Below are 18,076 nucleotides of genomic sequence, written 5' to 3'. Positions count from 1 at the left end.
ACCAGTGTTCATTTAAGCAATCTAATCTTCTTAAATAATTCATTTCTGTATGTCAAAAAGCATTTTTTTTCTTACAGCTGCTCTTTCAACTCATGTACCTTTTTGATCAGTTAGGCCCAGTATCACAGCATAATTTTTAACTAAGTAGGCAAGAACAAATATCCCAAATAAATTTTGAACTTGATTGTAATAGAAATATTTTCAAGTATTTGTAAAATCTCAGCCTCTCTGAACTTACTCTCTTATTCATAACATAGGTGTTATGATATGTAGTGGTAGGTCTTGTGAGGATTAAATGAGATAAAGTATAAAATAAAGTACCTGACCTATTGCCTAAGGCACAGGGTAATTAGATACTTAAGACTTGATGGTGGTTTAAAACTCATGTCTCCTTTCAAGTACAATAAGGAATAAATGTAAATAATTTTAAAATCATTTGTTAAAAGACTTCAGAAATATAAATGACACTTACGTGTGCTGAATAGTATAATTTCTTCATTAAGTACTCAGGTTTTTTTATGACCCATATTGTAATTTTACTCTGGTGTGTTCATAGCTTGGAATTTTCAAACAGGAAGTTGTAGTAACTCTTAGGATCAGATGGACTATATTTGCATGTGCACTTTTTTCCTGTATGATTTAATCAGGACAATATTTTAAACTAAAAACCAAGTACTGTTTTGCGGACTTCCAGCCAAGATGGAGGCATAGGCAGACACACTGTGCCTCCTTGCACAACCAGGATAGAGCCAACAACAATTTAGAAACAGAATAACAACCAGAACTGACAGAAAATTGATCCCAATGGAAGTCGGACACCCAAGAAGTTAAAATAGACCCATTCATCCAGAGTGGTAGGAGGGCGGAGTCGGGCAGCTGGGCACAGAGAGCAGAAAACGTTGGGACCGGATGCATAAGGCATCCGGGGCACGCAAGACCGCAGCTGGCAGACGCCGGCTGAGGGGTGGCAACCAGCAGCCCCAGCGAGGCAGCAATTGTGAAGCAAAACACTGCACACAACCCAGGAACCCAGCGCTGGGAAATAGAGCCCTGGGGCACTGATTGAAAACACCTGTGGGGGTTGAGGCACAGGGAGAGACTCCCAGCCTCACAGAAGAGGTCCTTGGAAAGTCCCACGGTGTGCACAAGCCCACTCACACGAGTATTGGCACCAGAGGGGCCCAGTTTGCTCGAGGGAAGCAGCTGAAGGGACTCAGGTCCATCAGAGAGTAGAGCAAGTACCATTGTTCCCTCCTGGACCCCGCCCCCACATACAAGGTCACAACCAACCAACTGGGGTGCCCCGCCCTGGTGAACACGTAAGGCTCCGCCCCTTATACAAAACAGGCTTGACCAGACCAAAGGGGGGAAAACAAAAGATGTCTCAAACAGAATAAAGGCCTCGCAGTCAGTGCTTTTTAAGCGACCAAGAGATAGCCAACCTATCAGATGAACAGTTCAAAGCACTGGTGATCAGGATGCTCACAGAATTGGTTGATTTTGGTCACAAATTAGATGAACAAATGAAGGCTACCATAAGCGAAATGAAGAAAAATGCACAGGAAACCAAGAGTGATGTAATGAAAGCTGGGTCTCACATCAGTGGAGTGGACCAGAAGGAAGAAAGAAACATCCAATCAGAAAAGAATGAAGAAATAAGACTTCAAAAAAATGAGGAAAGGCTTAGGAACATCCAGGACATCTTTAAATGTTCTAGCATCCAAATTATAGGAGTACCAGAAGGGGAAGAGGAAGAGAAACAAATGGAAAACTTATTTGAACAAAAAGTAAAGGAGAACTTCCCCAATCTGGCAAAGGAAATAGACCTCCAGGAAGTCCAGGAAGCTCAGAGAGTCCCAAAGAAGTTGGACCCAAGGAGGAACACACCAAGGCACATCATAATTACATTACTGAAGATTAAAGGTAAGGAGAGAATCTTAAAAGCAGCAAGACAAAATGAGAGAGTTACCTACAAAGGAGTGCCCATCAGACTGCCAGCTGATTTCTCAAAAAAGACCTTACAGGCAAGAAGGGGCTGGAAAGAAGTATTCCAAGTCATGAAAGGCAAGGACCTACATCCAAGATTGCTCTATCCAGCAAAGGTTTCATTGAGAATGGAAGGGCAGATAAAGTACTACTCAGATAACGTCAAGCTAAAGGAGTTCATCATCACTAAGCCCTTATTATATGAAATGTTAAAGGGACTTATCTAAGAAAAAGAAGATAAAAAAACATGTATAGTAAAATAACAACAAACTCACAATAATTAACAACCACACCTAAAACAAAAACCAAAAGAAACTAAGCACACAACTAGAACAGGAACAAAACCACAGAAATAGAGGTCACATGGAGGGTTAGCAACAGGGGAGTAGGAGGAGGAGAGAGGGGGGAAAAGGTACAGCAAATAAGTTGCATAGATGGTAGATAGAAAATAGACATGGGGAGGGCAAGAATAGTATGGGAAATGTAGAAGCTAAAGAACTTCTGACACAGGGACATGAACTAAAGGTGAGGAATGTGGGTAGGAGAGGGTGTGCAGGGTGGAGGGGAATGAAGGGGGGGAAATGAGACAACTGTAATAGCATAATCAATAAAACATTAAAGAAACGAGAAAAAACAAAGTACTATTTTGCAAAAGGAGTTCAGATAGAACTTACTGGACATCTTTATTATGTTAAATTTATGACTTTACAGATTATTCATTCATGTTTTGTTCGTAGTGATGTGGATTAATATCTACTAACAAGAAAAAAGATGATCAACAGCATAAATTTTTGATGTTTTCACTTTAAACCGTAAACATAATAATGAATTCTGTAGCTTCTTTGTATTTTGTCTTAGGTATGATACCCTTCTTATTACTATGCTCAGAATACAAAGCCCTCTTGTAAAAAGCCACATTTTAAATGAAATATGTTACTTAATAAAACACCTTTATTTTAGCATCTGTTGTCCTTTTAGCAGCTTTTGTTTGGAAGATGAGTTAAATAAATAACATTCATATTTGCTACCTTGCTCCCCAGGTAGGTGATCTCTGTTTGGTATTTACAAAATATTTAATCTATGTAGATCACACAGAGGCAATATGGTTATAAGATTCCCATTCTCCATCCTGATTCAGGTTGTTCTATAATAAACTTTTTTAGATGAAGTAATTTGGTAACTAATTATCAGGCATAAGTGGAAAATCTTAATTAGAATTATATTTCTCTGATAAAGAACAGAATTAACTTATTTTGTTCTTTAATGATAATATTCCTTTCAAAAAACATTAGTTTGTAGTAGCTTTAAATGGTAAGATAAAAAACATTTGCTCTTAAAGAAAAGAACTAAAACCAGTGTAGGGGGGGTAAAGCCAATGAGAGAAAAATGGTATTTTTAGAGATTACTAGGTAGGATTGCAGAATAGTGTTAATGGAGGTGAATTGGACGTTTGTTCCATCTTTATCTTGAGTTGTGTCTTGAGAAAGTAAGTTTCCCTGTACCTTGTTAGAAAATGGAAATAGTAACACATATCCTAAATAAAAACAGTAATATTTTGAGCACCAAATGTTTTGATAGAAATTAAAGTGTTTTTACATTGAGATAAAGTTACTCAAGTTGCAACAGAAGAATGTTATCTGATTGTTAGTCCTTGTTTTTGACATAAGTTAGTTTTAAGTTAAAATTACCTAACAGTGATGTAAACAAATAGAAATTTATTTATTTATTTATTTATTTATTTATTTTATATAGATGATAGGTGTTTTCTGGTATTCATTCAATAGTTGAGTAGTATTAAGGTTGACATCTCTGTAATTTTTTTGACTTTTCCCTCAGAGTTACAAAATGGCTGCTATTATTTGCACTGGGGGAAGGAAAAATGGGGAAAGGGTCAGCCCTGGCCTCAGCTGGACTTTATATCAAGAAAGCAAAAGTGTCCCCAGAAATTAACCTCCCACCAGCTGACTTTATCTTGTTTTATTGGTTAAACATAGACACTTAATAGGATTACTGGGAAACAGAATTGCTACAGTCAGCTTAGGTTACTAGCTAAATCCATTGCCTAGGATTGGACATGTTACCCCCAGACTAAGTCAGAATTCTGTTAGCTAGGAAAACCCAAAGGGATAGGGAAATAGAAAATCCACTGGACAACTAAAAGAGTCTGAAACAGATTTTATCTTTTTTTTTAAATCAAGATGCTTAAACAATTAGGAAAATGTAATATCACACATCAAAAAGTCTGAACATAAGCGTGCTCCAATTAGTTAATTCCTTGGCTCTTCCTGTTCTTTCTCTATTTAAACTGTGCTCTTCTCCATACAGCAATCTTAGCCATAGGTCAACTCACTTGATGACCACAGTGGCTGCTGAGGGGCTAGGTATAATGTGCAGATGTAGAAATTTTGAACTGACAACATTCAGTGTAAGAAGAGGGTTGGATGTCTCCTTTTACTTGGTAAAGAAATCTTTCCCCAGGTACCTCCTCCCAACAGACTTCTAGTTTTATCTGGCAGAATTTAGTCTATGCTCTTGTATAAACAATGGCTAGGGGGATGGAACTAAAATTTAGATTAGACAGTTATCTCTACTGAGGGTAGGGCTGTGCTTCCCTGGGTCATATGAAGGAGAAGCAAACACTTAAAAAAAATGTGTGTGTACACATAGCCACCAAGGTAAAGGGGAGTAGAACAATTAACAGTATCTGTTGTCTATGTTTGTCTACCTTGCGTCGTGCATACCATTTCTCACATGTATATACTAGAAATGATGTGATATATTCAGTTCCTTCTCACAGGAATTTATAACGCAGAGTTTCATCTACCTAGTGTTCTCAGCTACTAATCCACAACTTTTGGGTTGTATGTAGCATTCTCCATCAGGTTCAGATGTGACTCTTCTTGGTCCAGCAGTGTGTGTCTAAGAGAGAAATTATCGATGCCCAACATACCCAAGTATTCAATGATGAGGAAGAAATAGGGTCAGTACTATATAAGCTCCCAATCAGAGGAAGGAAGACTTGCAAAAAACCTTCAGGAATCACTGTCCCATAGCACACAGAATAAGAAAAACTACCATTGTTGGTTACTTTGTACATGTAGTATATCGATATCCCATTGGTCTCCTGTCTTTTGCCTTCTGATCCCTCTTGTAGATATTTTATCTTAAAGATAGGGGAGAGGGAGTTCCTCTTCTTTATACAAAAGAATCTAAGAGATTGCTGGGAAGATAGGAAAAAATTATTAAACAGGAATGAAAATTTAGTAAAATCAGTGATGCCAAAAGCTTCTATTAAGGACAAAGGAGCCTGGTATAAATGCACCTATATATATAGTCACTTGTATCTTTCAGCTATTCGTGTGTGTGTGTGTGTTTCTAAGCATATAAGCTATGAAATATTTTTTGTGTGTGTTTGTCTTGAAATATATAGCACCAGCCACCCCATGTCTCTTAATTTTATACTTTGTAAACACAGGACTTGTAGTTAGGAATTGAGAGAGGCCAGTGTGAGTGAACATGAGAGGGGAGGTGCTGAGAATTGATGTTGAAGAAGTAGATACACAGAATCCAAATCCTGTTGGGCCTCAGTAAGCATGGTGAAGGAGGTTGGATTTTATTCTGAGTGTATATGAAGGCATTATTTTTAAAAAAATATTTTATTATTTATGCGATTACAATTGTCGCAGTCCCCCCCCCCTTTCCCCCTCCTCCCAGCTTCTACTCACTCCCTCAGGCAGTCCCCACACTATTGTCCATGTCCACGGGTCCTGTATATATTAATAGGTTTTAAGTAGGGGAGTGACAGGATCAGATTTATATTTATAAGATAATTGGTTGCTATGTGGTAAAGGGATTGGAGGGGCCAAGAAAAGAAGTATTGGAGATCAATATCTTGGAAGTGGCATGATATAACAGGCCCAGGTAATAACACTGGAGTTGGAGGGAAAAATGAGATATATAGGGTCTGGTAGAAGGAATGCTGTTGAGTGTGATTGGTAGGGTACATGAATGTGTCGCATGAGATTGACACAAATTTGAACATTTCACCTAAAATGTCACATGGTGTGCTTGAGCGTGATACTGTTATGTTACAGAATTACATGCTTACGATTTTGTAATAAAAGGTTTTTATGAAGCAAAAAGGGGACATTATTTGTGCTGGACCCTGTATTTTGGAAGGTGAGCTGAAAGACTGGGAGGACCATGTATATTAGAGGAGAAAAGACACGAGCTCCATTTTGGAGAAGTTAATTTTTAGATACTTAAGCAAGTCAAGGCTGGAGGGATAAATCAAGGAACCATCAAAAAAGATTTGTTTAAACGATGGGAATGGATGCTGTTACCTAAGGAGAGAGTACAGAGAGACTTTTGCTAGGTAAATTTTTTTGCATCCATGCCTTCGTGAAATCTTACAATTTTAAGATATGGCTCAGATTCCATTGGTTTTGACACCCTAAGGTAAATTGGCTCCCTCCTTTGTTTGTGTAACACCTTTGTATTATATCACTTTTCACATTGTTTATTTAGGTGCTTATCACTCCCTCTTCCTTTTGTTGCCTTCAGAGTTTCTCAAAGATCAGATCAGCTTTGTAGAATTCAGTACCTTGCATGCATATAGTAAGCCTCTAATTAGTGCTCTGTTAGATATTTGAGATCATATAAATCCCAGATGTAAATTATTGTAATTGGTTTTCATCTCTTAAATTGAGATACTTTTCTAGGAAATTATGTTTGCTAATGATCATATAACTTTGAATTTTTCAGGTATTAGTGATCTTTTAGTATAGTCTTTGTTATTGGTAATATTTTACTTGAATGCTATTTTATATTTAATTAAGTCTTTTATTATATATCCATTTAATCTGTATGTGACCTGATTTGAATTGGGCAGGCATTATTACCATTTTTTTTAATAGATAAAGAACTGAGGTTCAGAGAGTTAACTTATCTTTGCACATAATCAGGACTTGAACCTTTGCTTTTTCAGCATTATTTCTACCACACTATACTACTTTTTCTGTGTCATTAGATTTTTGAAAAATTAATAGCATGTGATATATTATTTGCCATTTGTTCTCTGGAGTTAAATTGATGCTTTCTTCATTGTAATAGGATTTTAAAGCTAGTTATGAGATCTCAGATGCCCTCTAGTCCTGTGGTCTTACTGAATAACATGGCTTATCCATAATCATCCAGCTAGCTAAATTGCGATAGAACCACAGTAGACCAGAATCCAGGTTCTTCTCATTTCTAGCTCAGTGGATTTCTTTCTTTCCTCCCCTACCTTCCCCTGCTTAATTTTATAGTTGACGTTCTTAACATAATGAAGTCTTTAAATTTTATAGTAATTTAGAGGATTAAGTGAAGATTATTAAAATTCAAGGTATATAATCACTAAAACTTAGCAGCACATTCTTTTCCTGTTATCAGTGCAAATATATGTGTTATTTTTTTCTCTTTTTAATAGTTCATCTCACCAGTCTGGTTAAATTTAAAGTCCGGTCTAAACTATTAAAACTTGAACCATTTATTTAACATTTATCATTAAAAACCCAATTCTCTTAATGTTTCATACCTGTTTGGCTCTACATTTTATTCAACTCTAGCAGATTTCAGCCATTCATAGGAAGGAAGGAATTACTAAAACATTGTTTTAGTTCTGTTCTACTTCAGCCTGAAAGATTCAATACCAAATGTGACAGTAGCTGTCATTTGAAGCTACTAGACTCTAATGGGAGAATAATAACCTTTGGTTTCTGGCAGCAGAGTCTGGATTTGAACCAATGACCTTGAGATAAAAGGCATTGGATAATATTAGTCCCCATGCTCTCACAATTTCCTTACTTAAGCAATTAAAGTCCAAAGCAAGATGCTTAGTAACTCCACTTCTATATAAAGGCACAAATAAAGGACATATTTTTCTAAGCTAGTCACAGGTATTAAACCAAAGAATTTAAGAAAAGAAACATTAAAGCTATCACAGCCTTCCCTGAAATTGCTTCCATGTACCTTTCTTAGAAGTTATGACCATGTTCTACCTTGTGCTATTCTTGTTTGTCTTCCCCAATGCAAAAATTATGATGTAGTCATCTCCATATATCCCATAATACCTGGAATAGTAATTCTGTGTATAATAGGTTATTAATGAATGTCTGTTATTTGTATATATGAAATATACTTTTAATTAAAGACACACATTAGCTGTAGTTACTATGATAAGAAAGCTTAGAAACTTTTCTCATTGAAAACTAAAATCAAAGAATTAGCCTTTCAGAAATGGTTTGAATTTCACATATGATTACAGGGCAGAACCTGGACAGTATGCTCCATGGCACTGGAATGAAATCAGACTCCGACCAGAAAAAGTCAGAAAATGGAGTAACCTTAGCACCAGAAGATACCTTGCCCTTTTTAAAGTGCTATTGCTCAGGACACTGCCCTGATGATGCTATTAATAACACGTGCATGTAAGTATTTTATGCAGCCTTTCTTAAAGTTAGAAAAATAGGGTTGCATTTAATGCTATTTTAAGATGTTTACATCGTCTACAGTTTTTTTTTTCTTTAACTTTATAGCGTCTTCAAAAGAACCAAAAGCTTTTTTTTCTGTATAGAGGAACATTTATTACTGTTGATTAATGGTTATTTTCTTAGAGTAACATTGTAATACAGCTTTTTAACAAGGTAAGATTGTAATCTTTGTCTAACATTTTGAGTTTATTTAATGATCATTTTATCATAAAGGTATTGATATTCATTGAGAATTTTGGGATTACCACAAAAGAAAACATGAAAATTCCACCAAAACCTTGTACTTCTCAATTGTCTGAACTATTTTACAGATATGTAAGAATGATACTATGATATTTAATTTTGTTATCTTCTTACAAGCAGACTCCCCAATCCAAATCTGATTTATATAACCAGTTTGATTTTCCTGCTTAATTTTATGTTAACTCTTTAACACATTATATATGACTATGTAATTCTGTTCCATATTTGAAGAATTGGTTTACTAGCCAAAAATCCCCTGAGCATCTCAGTCTCATCAGTCAATTAATTGTCTCCCTCTATAAAGGTAATAATCAGTGTCTTATTTTGTATTTTCCTAATAATTGTATGCTCTTTGAATGTGACCAGATATAAACCATAAATGTCTACATGTAAAATCTTGAAATTATGTGATGGCTCTTTACATTCTAAATTTGTTATTTGTCCTCTGATGGTGGTTGACTTTATTGGGACAGGCTGGGCGATCTGTGCCATTGGGTATTGCTCCCCACTTTGTCAACAGGTAACTTCTTGCCACACTTCTCACCCATAGTGCCTGTCTGATATGTGTGGGGTATTTGATAATGGCTGAATAACCCCAAGTAAAACAGAATCTCAATTTTATCTGAATTTCACCCCACACTTAACATTTTCTCTGAATAGAAAACTAAAATTCTGTGAGATTCTTTTAAGTAGAAGCAATACACTTACTGATACAAAGAGTAAGTAGGAGCATACAAAGAGCTTTTAGAAGTTGTTTTTCTATCCATTAAAGTCTAAATGAATATTAGGAGAAAACTTCAGGATACTATTGTATTATATAATATTAATAAAATTTCATTAAATACAAGTACATTTATGTAAATTTCTTGAAAATTCATTTTTCAAAAGTTCTTTTTTATGTTCAGTAAAAAATGCCTCTTAGGATCCTAGTCTCTTCTCAAATATACTTTGTTATTGAGTCTGTTTTTACTTTTCAGGAAAGTTTGTCTCTATTTATTATTGTGTACAGTATGTGAACACGGAAAATTTTATGGATATAAAAAGAAAGTTATTTTTAAGTATGTTTTTAAAAATTAAGATGATTTACTTTATAAAATTTTACATGTCAGTTTTTTATAATCACATGATTATAAATTAGCAAAGAGAGGTTACATAATGAATGATACTTGGATGACTTGTTTAATAGGAATTCTTTTCCACCTGACATAAGGTCTTAGTGGGTCTTTGGGTTTTAGTTCAGCTGACTACTTTCTTTTGCCTTAAAATGTATGTGCTTTGCCAACTAATCGCATGTGAATGAAATTTTTATTTTAAAATAAGGTAGTAAAGGCCATCAGTACCTGGTCACATTCAAACTCATTTTAATCAGTACTTTCTGATATTATGTTTTGTTTTGCTTTTGTTTCTGTTTTTGGTTTTTTTGTGTTTTTTTTTTTTTTAGTTTTTTAGAGATTTTTGTTTTCATTTTTTTTTAGAACTAATGGACATTGCTTTGCCATCATAGAAGAAGATGACCAGGGAGAAACCACATTAGCTTCAGGATGTATGAAATATGAAGGATCTGATTTTCAGTGTAAGGTAAGCTCTAATTTGGGGCCTAGGAAATAAAGAAGGGAGGGACCACTAAAAAAACATTGACTTCCCCTATGAGAAGTGTGCCTGGTCTGTACCTTGGTTTATGTTCTTGAAGCAAACATATCTGGGGAAGTGTAGCTCTTACTTTAAGTAAAATATGATTGTGGTAAGTGAAATTCCAGATTACTTTTTTAAGAGTATTAAATTATTCTTATTCTAAATTGTTATGGCTACAAAGTGATACTGTCACTCTTATTTGTGGATTATGAAAATCAAAAGACTAGGTGATGGGCAGTAACCTTTGTATCACACTCTGAGACAACTTAGAAATGGTAAATTCTTATAAGGAGATCTCAGAGTTTTTTTAACAACAGCGGCAAAGGAATCGGGATTGGTAATAATTTATGAGCATCCTGGTGGTGCTCTGGGTTATAAACCTAATCTCTTTAAAATTCTGTGTAGTAGCAGAGGGGAGGGGGGAGGGAGATAATGGGGGAAAGAAAAGGAAGGGTCAAGTCAAAGAACATGTGTAAAGGACCAATGGACAGAGACCACAGAGGGCAAGGGGGAGGATTGAATATGGGAGGTGGGGGTGGGTAGGGGAGAGTAATGGGGGAAAAATGGGGACAACTGTAATTGAACAACAATAAAAAAAGTTTTTTTAATTCTGTGTAGTAATTTTCCTCTCAGGGAACCTGCCAGTGTTTTTTGTAAAGCAGCTCCAGATAGAACTGTTGGTACACAAATTTAAGCCTTGGTTATTTTAGAAAATTACTCAAATTATTTAGAAATTATCAGGATTGACAGAAACCTTAAAGGTTGTATTTTTCAACCTCTTGGCTGATGTTTGGAATCTACCCCTTCCCCACCCTAAACACACAGTGCATCCCATAAATTTTTTATGTGTTATACCTCTAGTGACAGGGACTCATTAACTGCCCAAGACCACCTATTTCATCTGTAAATTGAACTGACTTGATCCTGAGAAAGTTTGTGCTCCCAGTGACTGCAAATTTATCTTCCTTCCTGCCTCTTTGGGCCATAGAGGACAAATCTAATCCCCCTTTTAATGTGATAGCCTTTTACTATACAAAGAAAGTTGTTGGGGAATTTTGGGGGGGGTTTGTTTGTTTGATTTGTTTTTGTCCTGCTTTTTTCCCCATACCTTCTAGTCTTTGCCATGAAAAAATAATAGTTCACAACGACTTCAGCTATTTCTTATATGATCAGATTTAGAGTTACTCGCCGGAGAATAGGTCAGTCCTTTCCTTTTCTCTAAATACAGCCAAATTTCATGTTAGATGTTTGTCATCCAATATTCTAGAAACATTGAGCTCTATCAGCTGAAATGCCCATGTCTTTCACTTATGCTACTGCTGAGCCACATCTCTTCCATTCTTTATTGGTGGTGTTGGTTTCTTGACACAAATGAGTATATGGGAATGGAATGTTTGTTACACAATTGTAACATACTTGTCTATGTTAAATTTCATTATATTAGAATTAGTCCTTTGCTCTAATTTGTCAAAATTTGGGGGAATGCTAATTTATTTTTTCTTCTAGTCCAGTTTTATGCCTTTTGTATATTTATCAACCACATGTGCTATACATTTCTTAAAAAATATTGAAAAAATATACAGTCACTTTAAAAATACTGAAGAACACTGTGGTTAGAGCATTGAGCTTAGCAGTAGCAAATAGTGTGTCTTGCAGGCTCCCTGAGCTAGGTATGTCCCAAACTGAATTCACCAATGTTAAGTTGGACAGTCTGTGTTCAAATCCTTATGCTCACTCTTACTAGCTGTGAAACTTTGGGGAAGGAGTTTTACTTTTGTTTTCTCATCTGTAAGGATCAGATGAGGTACCATATATGTAAAGAGTTTTAGCAGAAGTAGCACATATAATAGTAAGGGCTTAATAAATGTTACTTTCAGCATATTGATGATGTAACTGAGCAGTCTTTAAGCTGGGTTACATGTATTAATGGGTAGATACAGACTACATTGCACAAGGATCACATAGACACATGGATAGTTTTAAGGCAATCAATTTATAGATCCTAAACTTCCATACGTCCTGTTGCTTAATATTGCCTACCTAAGAACAGAGCCTCTAAAGCAGTTCCTCTTTTCCTTCCCTTTTACTATCACGCTTCTCACAGTATAAAGGTCAAAGGCCTTGAGTGTAAAACCTCAAGTTAGCAAACAAGGATGTAATTTGAGATCTCAGTGTGACTGTGGGAAATGTGGGGATATCAGGTGTTTCCATATCAGGTGGTTTTCAGTTTTCTTACTTTCAACCAAATTGCTTGGTTAATGAAAATAATTTTTGATAATAGGATCATTAATAGAGCTTTAGGATATAATTGGAAGGTCTTTATAACAGACTCTTCCATTATCATTTTTGTGTTTATGTGAATAAAGTATCAAGAAAAATAGAAAAATGGAGATAAAATTAATGCGGAACTTTCTCATTCCACCAATAAGAAATACTTTTCTGTGACTTAAGAACTAACTTCACCCATTACACAATCAGTAATTTTTTGCTTTTAATGTTAGTATATTTAATAAAGATTATAATATATATATTGTTTTGACCTATTTTATACCAAAAAGAATGATGACGAGAAGTCAAGCCATAGTAATTTTTAAGGCTTAAAGACATACTGTCACAGGAAATAAAATACAGTAATTTATATTTATACATATATTTTTAAATATAGTTTATGGATTATGCTGTTGCAGTTATCCCATTTTCCCCCTTGCATTCCCCCCCACCCTGCACATGCTCTCCCACCCACATTCCCCTCCTATAGTTCAATTCCATGTGTCATACTTATAAGTTCTTTAGCTTCTACATTTCCCATACTATTCTTACCCTCCCACTGTCTGTTTTCTACCTACCATCTATGCTACTTATTATCTGTACCTTTTTCCCCCTCTCCTCATCCCACCCCCCTGTTGATGACCCTCCATATGATCTCCATTTCTGTGATTCTGTTCCTGTTTTAGTTGTTTGCTTAGTTTCTTTTTGCTTTTTTGTTTTAGGTGTGGTTGTTAATTATTGTGAGTTTGTTGTCATTTTACTATACATGTTTTTGATCTTCTTTTTCTTAGATAAGTCCCTTTAACATTTCATATAATAAGGGCTTGGTGATGATGAGCTCCTTTAACTTGACGTTATCTGAGAAACACTTTATCTGCCCTTCCATTCTCAATGAAAGCCTTACTGGATAGAGCAATCTTGGATGTAGGTCCTTGTCTTTCATGACTTGGAATTCTTCTTTCCAGCCCCTTCTTGCCTGTAAGGTCTTTTTTTGAGAAATCAGCTGGCAGTCTGATGGGCACTCCTTTGTAGGTAACTCTCTCATTTTGTCTTGCTGCTTTTAAGATTCTCTCCTTACCTTTAATCTTCAGTAATGTAATTATGATGTGCCTTGGTGTGTTCCTCCTTGGGTCCAACTTCTTTGGGACTCTCTGAGCTTCCTGGACTTCCTGGAAGTCTATTTCCTTTGTCAGTATGAGGAAGTTCTCCTTTATTACTTGTTCAAATAACTTTTCTACTTGTTGCTCTTCCTCTTCTCCTTCTGGTACCCCTATAATTCGGATGTTGGAACATTTAAAGATGTCCTGGAGGTTCCTAAGCCTCTCCTCATTTTTTTTTGAATTCTTGTTTCTTCATTCTTTTCTGATTGGATGTTTCTTTCTTCCTTCTGGTCCACTGCATTGATTTGAGTCCCAGTTCCCTTCCCATCACTATTGGTTCCCTGTACATTTTCCTTTCCTTAACTTAGCATAGCCTTCATTTGTTCATCTAATTTGTGACCAAATTCAACCAATTCTGTGAGCATCCTGATCACCAGTGCTTTGAACTGTGCATCTGATAGGTTGACTCTCTCTTCACCGCTTAGTTGTATTTTTTCTGGAGCCTTGATCTGTTCTTTCATTTGGGCCTTTTTTTTTGGTCTTGATGTGCCTGTTAGGGGTGCATCAAGTGAGGGGTGGAGCCTTAGGTGTTCACCAGGGTGGGGCAACCCAAGTTGCTGGGTTGTGATGCTGTATGTGGGGGGTGGGGGTCCAAGAGAGAACAATGGGGCTTGCTCTGCTCTCTGCCGGATTTCAGTCATTTTTGCCACTTTCCATAAGCAAATTGGGCCCTTCTGGTGCTGATTCCCGTGTGGGCGGGTTTGTATACGTTCTAGGACCCTGTGGGTCTCTCCAAAGAACTCTCCTGTGAGGCTGGGAGTCTCTCCCAGCACCTCAGCCCTCACAGGTGTTTTCATTCGCTGTTCTGAGCCTTTATTTCCCAGAGCTGGGGCCCTGGGTTGTGTGGTCTGTCTCACTCCCCAGTTTTGCCTGGTTTATTGGCACACAAATGTGCAACTGCCCGTCCCCTAGCTGCCTTGTGCGCCTTGCCCCTGCACAACTGCTGCCTCGCTGGGTTCGCCAGCTGCCACTTTGCTGGGAGCACTGTTCACCCAGCGGCCCGACTCTGTCCCTCCTACCAGTCTGGATGACTCTTTCTTCTTTAACTCCTTGGTTGTTGGACTTCCGTACAGTTCAGTTTTCTGTCAGTACTGGTGATTTTTTTGTTTCTAAATTTTTGTTGTACTTATTTTGGTTGTGTGAGGAGGCACAGTGTGTCTACCGATGCCTCCATCTTGGCAAGAAGTCCTGTATTTCTGAGTTTTTAAGAGACTACAAACCAGGTATGAGATGTGTCCTTAATAGATCAGAACACAAGCACACAGAATAGGCTGTAGTCCTGGGAACAGATATCAACAATCATGTGTGAAGTTTTGTTTGACTAACAGGTACAGTACTTGATAAATCCTTAACTTGATAGCTGACATTTCAGTACTAGCCAGGAGAACTGCCATTCTGGGCCAAGATACTATCAAAATGGAATTGTTTATTATTATAAAAGTATCAAGAATGTAAGCAGAAATTGACTGTGTTATTCTTAAAAAAATATTTTTTAAATCCTCACCCAAGGATATTACCCATTGATTTTAGGGACAGAGGAAGGGAGAGGAAGGAAGGAGGGGAAAGAGGAGAGGGAGGAGGAGGAGGAAGCGGGGAAAGAAGGAGAGAAACATTGACTGGTTGCCTCCTGTACATGCCCTGACCAGGGACTGAACATGAAACCTAGGTATGTACTCAAACCAGGGATCGAACCCCCACAACCTTTTGGCACATGGGACAATGTTTCAACTGAGCCACCTGGCCAGGGCAACCATGTTATTATTAAATATCAGATGGTCGAAGGTAAAACCTTAGTATAATTAGGTATTACTTTAAAAAAGAATCAGACAAGTCCATGACTTGAGATTCTATAAGAGAAGATGGGTCAAGAACACTGGAAACCTCCAAAAGGACAAGTTTTACATTTTTACTGTATTTTTTACTTTTTAACAATTTCCTTTTTTTTTTTTTAAGAGTTTATTTTTAGAGACAGGGGAAGGGAGGGAGAAAGAGAGGGAGAGAAACACCAATGTGTGATTGCCTCTTGCACACCCCCCGACTAGGGACCTGGTCTGCAACCCAGGCATGTGTCCTGACTGGGAAGCGAATTGGCACCCGTTGGTTCACATGCCAGCATTCAATTCACTGAGTCACACCAGGCAGGGCTAACAACTGTTTTAAAGAGAAAGAAACATGTTACAAGTTACACCAGTGATTCTGAAATAATCCCAGATCTTAAAAAAAAAATCCTTACATGAAGGATGGAATAAAGAGTATATAATTAAAGATGAATAAAAGAAGTGCTAAGCATCCAAGAATAGTTCCAGGAAGGATAAAGTTCAAAATGAGCTTAGCCTTGAAGGAAAAAAATGTAAAAAACTAAGAAAGGGCTTTTTTGGTAGTGATAGCAGACAGACCACCAAGCAATGGGACAAAATAGTAGACAATGAAGGAAAAACAAAAGGAACATTTCTTCAACGCCTGTTTTGTTTCAGACTTCTCTATCAAGAATGATTATAAGAATGGAGAAGGTAGACACAACACCAGTAAGTGGGAATTGATGTCCCAGATGTGTGAAGAGATCCTACAATGTTTTTAATAGCTCTATGAGATTCTTAATGTTTTATATAACTCTATATAAATTTCTATCTTTTAACCTAGGTGAATGATATCGCAGGAAGATGACAGCACTTATAAGATGGCAGAAAGACAGATATGATTTAAAGATTTTAAAAACAAGGAGTGTTAGAAACTAGATAGGTAAATGTTATTTTTCTTTAACAGGGAAAGAAAATAGACTTTGCCAATAAGATTGGAGGCAGCATGGTATTATGGAAAATCAAGGGCTTTGGAATAAAATAGCTTAAATCCTAGCTTTGCCACTTACTAAACTTTGTGACTACAAGCAATAAACTTACTTCTCTCTGGATTTAGTTTCCTCTGCTGTAAAATGGAGGACAAAAAATATGTCTTACAGGGTAACTGGCAGGAAATGAGGTACAATATACCAAGTACCCAGCATATTAAATGCAAACAGTAAATATGCAATAAATTCATTCTTATTCCTCTAGTGAACTTGGCATGGATCCTAGTCAAGGTCCTAGAAAAAGCCAAAAATGCCTACAGACCCCTGGAAGACTCAATATGATTTTACCAAAAATAAGTAACATCAAACCCACCTTACATCCTTCTTATACAGGTCAACTGGGTAGGCAAAAGTCAGGTGTGTCTAGATAATGAAGTTGAATGATACAACCTTTCCTTTCCCATTGCTTCCCTCCCTTCTCCTCTTCCAACCAAGTCCATTTGTATCTCCAGATTTATATGGGCAATAAAAATCCTTGTGGGGAACAACTCACTTGAAATTCATGAAATAGGGGGGACTTCCGGCAAGATGGAGGCATAGGTGGACACACCGTACCTCCACGCACAACCAAGATTAGAACAACAACAATTTAGAGGCAGTATAACACCCAGAACTGACAGAGAATTTATCGGAATGGAAGTCGGACAGCCAAGAAGTTGAAGTAGACCCATTCATCCAGACCGGTAGGAGGGGTGGAGACGAGCAGCCGGGCGCAGGTCTCGGCTCGCAGAGAACAAGGAGCACTGGACGCATAAGGCAACCGGGAGGGCGTAAGGCATCTGGGGTGCACAAGATCGCAGCGGGTGGACCCTGACTACACAAGTGGCAACTGGTGGACCCAGTGAGGCGGTGATTGTGGACCAGGGCAGAGCACGCAACCCAGGATCCCAGAGAAGGGACTGAGGTCTCAGGAGAACAGAGCTACTGCCATTGTTCCCCCCTCCCGCCCCCGCCCCTACATACAACCTCACAATCTAGCGACTGGGGTGCCCAGCCCCGGGGAACACCTAAGGCTCTGCCTCTCACGGTAACAGGAGCAAACAGATAAAAAAAAAAAAAGAGAGAGAGAGAGAGACATGTCTCGAACAGAAAAACAGAGCAATGCCCCAGGGCTCATCCTTTTGAGTGACTAAGAGATAGCCAATCTATCAGATGCACAGTTCAAAACACTGGTGATCAGGAAGCTCACAGAATTGGTTGATTTGGGGCTCAAATTAGATGGAAAAATGCAGGTTACCATGAAAGAGATGAAGGAAGATACACAGAGAACCAATAGTGAAGGGAAGGAAATTGGGACTCAAAACAATAGAGTGGACCACAAGGTAGAAAAAACCAACCAAACAGGAAAGAATGAAGAAATAAGAATTCAAAAGAACGAGGAGAAGCTTAGGAACCTCCAGGACATCTTTAAA

General features: G+C 37.4%; 1 protein-coding gene across 4 annotated transcripts in view; it reads left to right on the top strand.

Annotated features, from left to right (window-relative positions):
• Positions 1–18,076, top strand: part of BMPR1A (bone morphogenetic protein receptor type 1A) — a 173,194-nt gene that overhangs the window by 124,740 nt on the left and 30,378 nt on the right. For all 4 annotated transcript variants that reach the window (XM_045841809.1, XM_045841806.1, XM_045841807.1 and 1 more), the window contains 2 exons: positions 8,291–8,453; positions 10,235–10,337. In XM_045841809.1, the coding sequence (XP_045697765.1) occupies positions 8,291–8,453; positions 10,235–10,337 (266 nt within the window). The remainder of the gene's footprint in view (positions 1–8,290; positions 8,454–10,234; positions 10,338–18,076) is intronic.

This window comes from Phyllostomus hastatus, unplaced genomic scaffold (assembly GCF_019186645.2).
Source record: "Phyllostomus hastatus isolate PE091 unplaced genomic scaffold, TTU_PhHast_1.1 phas_contig_38, whole genome shotgun sequence".
NCBI lineage: Eukaryota > Metazoa > Chordata > Mammalia > Chiroptera > Phyllostomidae > Phyllostomus > Phyllostomus hastatus.
Note: the sequence above shows the minus strand (reverse complement) of the source record. Positions and strands in the feature narration are given on the sequence as shown.